The sequence below is a fragment of the Mytilus edulis genome, chromosome 3 (assembly GCF_963676685.1).
Source record: "Mytilus edulis chromosome 3, xbMytEdul2.2, whole genome shotgun sequence".
NCBI lineage: Eukaryota > Metazoa > Mollusca > Bivalvia > Mytilida > Mytilidae > Mytilus > Mytilus edulis.
The window spans coordinates 61,765,634-61,770,542 of NC_092346.1; the positions used below are offsets into that span (position 1 = coordinate 61,765,634).

At 32.2% G+C, this 4,909-nt stretch overlaps 1 protein-coding gene across 2 annotated transcripts; it reads left to right on the forward strand.

Moving 5' to 3' along the window:
• Window positions 1-521: 521 nt before the first annotated feature.
• Window positions 522-2,673, forward strand: LOC139514909 (uncharacterized). 2 transcript variants are annotated; one of them, XM_071304498.1, is made up of 3 exons: window positions 522-604; window positions 1,045-1,715; window positions 2,439-2,673. In XM_071304498.1, the coding sequence occupies exon 2, from the start codon at window positions 1,047-1,049 to the stop codon at window positions 1,701-1,703; it is 657 nt and encodes a 218-aa protein (XP_071160599.1). In that variant the 5' UTR covers window positions 522-604; window positions 1,045-1,046; the 3' UTR covers window positions 1,704-1,715; window positions 2,439-2,673. The 2 variants fall into 2 exon arrangements, with proteins under 2 accessions (XP_071160599.1, XP_071160598.1); XM_071304497.1 differs by having other exon boundaries at window positions 547-609.
• Window positions 2,674-4,909: the final 2,236 nt, after the last annotated feature.

Here is a 4,909-nt window from a genome sequence, read left to right on the forward strand (position 1 = left end):
TAAGCAAATAATTATAACGATCAGTACAAGCAGGAAATTTATAAAACAGATAAACAGGTTCTAGACCATTAATTCATTTTAAAATTAAAACAGCTTAAAAAAATAGTGTTTACAATACAATATCGCCAATTCGATTTAACAATGTTTGCTAGTGGTACACAACTTGGACATGAATCGCCTTTTTGAATGCCACTTTACAACGGTCGTCTTCCCAAAAGCTTTTATAAAAAAAGTTTGTTTGAAAGATATATAAGAGTACTGATAACAAATAAGAAATAAGAAAGAAACAACGCCGTAATTCACAATGTTCAACACAAAACTGTTGATACAGTATTGTCAATTTCAGGTCATGCAACTTTTGTCATCAATATTGAATACATGACGATGTCATAACTATTAGCTAATACTGACATGAGATTAATGCATTGTTAGATATGGACAATAGTGATCATGTCCAGTCTTCAAGCCGACAAGGTTACATGTTTTAATACGTGTAACACCTATTAAATTTGACATGCATAATATTTATGTTTTCTGGTGTATAAATGTATCTATCATATTTTACATACTCCCATTTTGCCGTTGGATCTATTACATTTTAAACGTAAGGTATAATATGTCATATTGATATTTCAAGGGGGAAAATCAACTAATTATATACATATTTTTAGGATAGGCTGGTTTCATTTAGAATCCATTTAATGTAAAGTTTTTTTTAATCTAAACAGAAACATAATATCTTTGGCAAACAATGTACATTTAGTTTAAAGACTCTTTAAAACGGCATTATTTTTATACTTGCATTAATTCGGTACCTATAACTTACAAAAAATATTGCAGTTATAAGTAACTTAAAGGTATATCAATACAAGCATTAACGTCATGGTATGCATGTACCAAAAATTGATGAAATGGACAGGACTAAAAATAAAGCAGACATTTGTTTATATAAGAATACAGCATAACAAATTGTAGAAATACAGAAGTATAGATTCTCTGATGTTACTTACTCATTGATGTTCATTACATTTTACTTTTTTTCAGAAATGGCGGCGTTTTGCATTTTAACGATAGCTGCATGCTTCTCATTAACACTTGCACAGATGTCAAGTCTAAATGACCTGCTTACCCTTCAAGCATTGGACGTTGATATCCCCGAAGCAGCTATTGGGCATGCTCTAAGAGGTGGTGGATTATCGTCCTTGTTATCTAGAAGAAGAGGAGGACACCACAACTTTGGTGGTCTTCAGTTTGGAAGACAAGCTAGTGTACCACAGACAATACTACCACAAGCAAATCTACAACAAGCGCAATTACAGCAAGCAAATCTTGGATCATTCGGGAATACAAGACAGACATTACAACAGTTCACAGGAGGTAATTCTCTTCAGCAAAGGGGAAATCTTGGATTCCTTAACCAACAACAGCCAGCACCTGCAAGCGTTGGACAGTTTGCATCAAATGCACTTGGTGGAAACACAGGTTTAACACAGCAAACAAAACTAAGCGACTTTGGAACCGGTAGTCAGAATTTATTCTCTCAACAATCTTCTCTGAATGCGTTGGGAGGTTCTCAATTTGGAAGTTTATTAGGTCAGAATAGATTAACCGGAAATCAATTACAAGGGTTTGGAAGAACCGGCAGATCACCTAGACGTGGAAATGTAGGAGTAGGAGGCAGAAGTTTATCAGTGCTTGGATAAATTTATAAAAAGGTGGGTTTTATTCTTGACTTTTTTTTCAAATGAAATTATTATATGCATTAACCTCATTATCAACATACATTTTTTGTGATTCGACTTTAAATGAAAGATACGTGCATGTGTGGATATTATTTAGTACATGACAAGAAAAATGCTACGTTTTTATTATGTACGATTATGTTACGTCTAATTCTAAGTATTTGCAAAATTCAGATGTAAATGAATCGTTCCAGTTTTGCCATTAGTAAAAAGAATTTCAGAAACACATTTTGGTGAAATTAGGAACGTTGGCGTACATCAAGATACAAACATCGATTTTTCTCATTACCGCAACTGCTGTTTATCCTTGTTCTTCTAGACAAGTATACTTTATGAACATGATGCACTTTTACTTTGGCATTTATGCGGAAATACGTGGTTCTCTGATTTAAAACCAAATTTCGCCATTTGCAGGTTTTGTGCCTGCTGTATTTCAATTCTTTTTTCTTTGGCTTAAAATAATCAATGAATAATATATTAAGATGTAACTCAAAATCTAGAGACAAAAGTCAGTGTCCAGAAAAGACGATATACTATCAAAATAAATATGACCACTATCCTTGTGTAGTATATGTTTCACCAGAGGCATATAATATTATATTTCTCTGTTCTCACTTAGATTTTAAATTTTATAATTTACAGTAAAATACAATATATGATAACAACTATAATACATTATGTTTTTCTCTTTTATAGATATGTGTTTTGAGGAAGAAAGTTTCAACATAAAGATTTCATATATTTTTTCTAATAAACATTCATTTAATTTATTGACAATTATTATAGAATTTATGTGAAATCCAAACACATATATTTGTGTTACATTTTATAAATATATGGTGTTTTACTATATCCATGTACATTTCTAAATAATGAGTGTATTGAATTCACATAAATAGTGTATTAGATTTCAATTGAAGCCACTTCAAATCTGACGATTAACAGGAAACATCAAATTTCAAACCAAACTGAAAGAGACACCATATGGTTAGAAGATATCGAATCGTTCATTTAATGTTGTCAGGGATATATCTGAAAATAAAGTATTTTCGGGATATACTATTAGTTATTTCGATATCACACATTCATCAAGATTACATGTATTGTATATTTTCCATTTGTATTTATTATAAATCATTGCAATTAAATTTTCATCTCTCTTCTTTACATCCTTATATTCTCGCACTCTCACATCCCGCCAATAAATGTGCAGTTCACTATATGCATTGCACCTGCATGTTTATTTAGATATATTCTGATCACTTCGTTTTTCTCGTAGTTGTAATAAAGAACTTAATAGAAACGGCAATATACCAGCCGGTACTAGACCAAACTATTGTGCATTGCGTGCATTAATACAACAAATGTGATAGTGTGCGGTATCAAATCGTCCTACGTAGTGTGAATGGGGTAACCTATGTATAATATTTGTTCAAATAAAGATATTAGTGATTTAAGGACTCTAATGTTGTGTTTTCAATTTAGCATACAGTCACATATTACTTCGAACATAACATATAAAATTATATGAACTCATGGTTTACTGGTGTTCCAATTGAAACTGGAACCGGTTACCCCACTGGTACACCTTAGTTCATCTCCGGTTTAGGTAAGACTCGGCCGTTGGTACAACTTCGACTTTTTGTGTTGTGTTAGTTATTTTGTCAAAAAAGACCTTTTTCTTTTGATTTCAATCCTCTTTATGTTTTATTATTGCTTCATTGTATCTTCTAATATGAAACAAATTGTTGTCCAAATCTAAATGAAAATTTATGATACAAAAAAAGAAAAGAAAAAAACTGTTGTTAAAAAGAACGCCAAAAAAAAATGTCATTCAATATTTATCAAGTCTTTTAATATTAGAACTGGTTCGTTTTCCAACTTTTGATGGATCATCCTAATATGAAACACAATGTTTTGCTCCGTTGAAGGACCACAACGCCAACCAATAAGAAGTGCACATTAATCATAAAACTAAGTACATTAGTCTAAAACGAAATAGTTGTATCGGAATAACCGTTTCACAGATGATATAGGTAGGATACTACAATCCCGTTCCCTTTTCACGAATGTGACCTATCGAATTAGACTACTTGCCGGGTTTGTAATAACATGAGCAACACGACGGGTGCCACATGTACCCTACCGTAGTACCTGAGATAACCCCCAGTTTGTTGTTGGGCTCGTGTTGCTCGGTCTTTAGTTTTCTATGTTGTGTTTTGTGTACTTTTATTTGGCTGTTTGTCTTTTCATTTTAAGCCAAGGCGTTGTCAGTTTATTTTCGATCTACGAGTTTGACTGTCCCTCTGGTATCTTTTGCCTCTCTTTTGTAAACGACGGTATATTGAACGGACAGAATGTGTGAACTTAAAACAGCAAACTGAAGCAAAGTTGAATTATGGTATAAGAAATCAGTGTTTCATCAGAATATTTGTTGCTTTCAATCAACATTTTCCGCCTTGGAATACATATCTTGTTTCAATTATTAATCAATGTTATTTTGACATTATCAAACAGTGTATAGTCAATTTGAATTTGAAAGGAAATTGAATTAGCAAAGGTTTTTTCTCTTTATCTCTCTCTTTAAATTATATTTTGTATGCATGAGAAGAAACTGCAAACAAAAGTTTATTTAATTATCAAGGCATTGTGAATTGATTTGCTGATTTGAAATGTCATAAAGATAACTTACCAAAAAACTTGTGTTTTGTAAATTGGCTACTAGTATTCCATTTGAACAATTCTATCAAAAACAAGCATAAGTAACATACAATGCAAACAATAAGATGATGTATATATACATTGCATTAATAACATTACATTGGTGTTTCACGAGGTTCAATTAGTCGGGTTTAGCACTCGGGTTTTAACGTGATGTTTGACTTAAAACCAAATGTAACATCGATCAGTTTATGTTTATGTTCTCTCAAATGCAACGATATGTGCTCCGACTTACGCTATCATAGCCAAATAAACTTACAACAAGAATGTGTCCCCAGTACACGAATGCCCCACTCGCACTATCATTTTCTATGTTCAGTGGACTGTGAAATTGGGGTAAACCCTCTAATTTGGCATTAAAATTAAAAAGATCATATCATAGGGAACATGTATACTAAGTTTGAAGTCGATTGGACTTCATTTTCATCAAAAACTACCTTGACCAA

Excerpts from the sequence above, each read along its gene's own strand:
- LOC139514909 (XM_071304498.1), top strand. The coding sequence starts at position 1,047 with ATGGCGGCGTTTTGCATTTTAACGATAGCTGCATGCTTCTCATTAACA.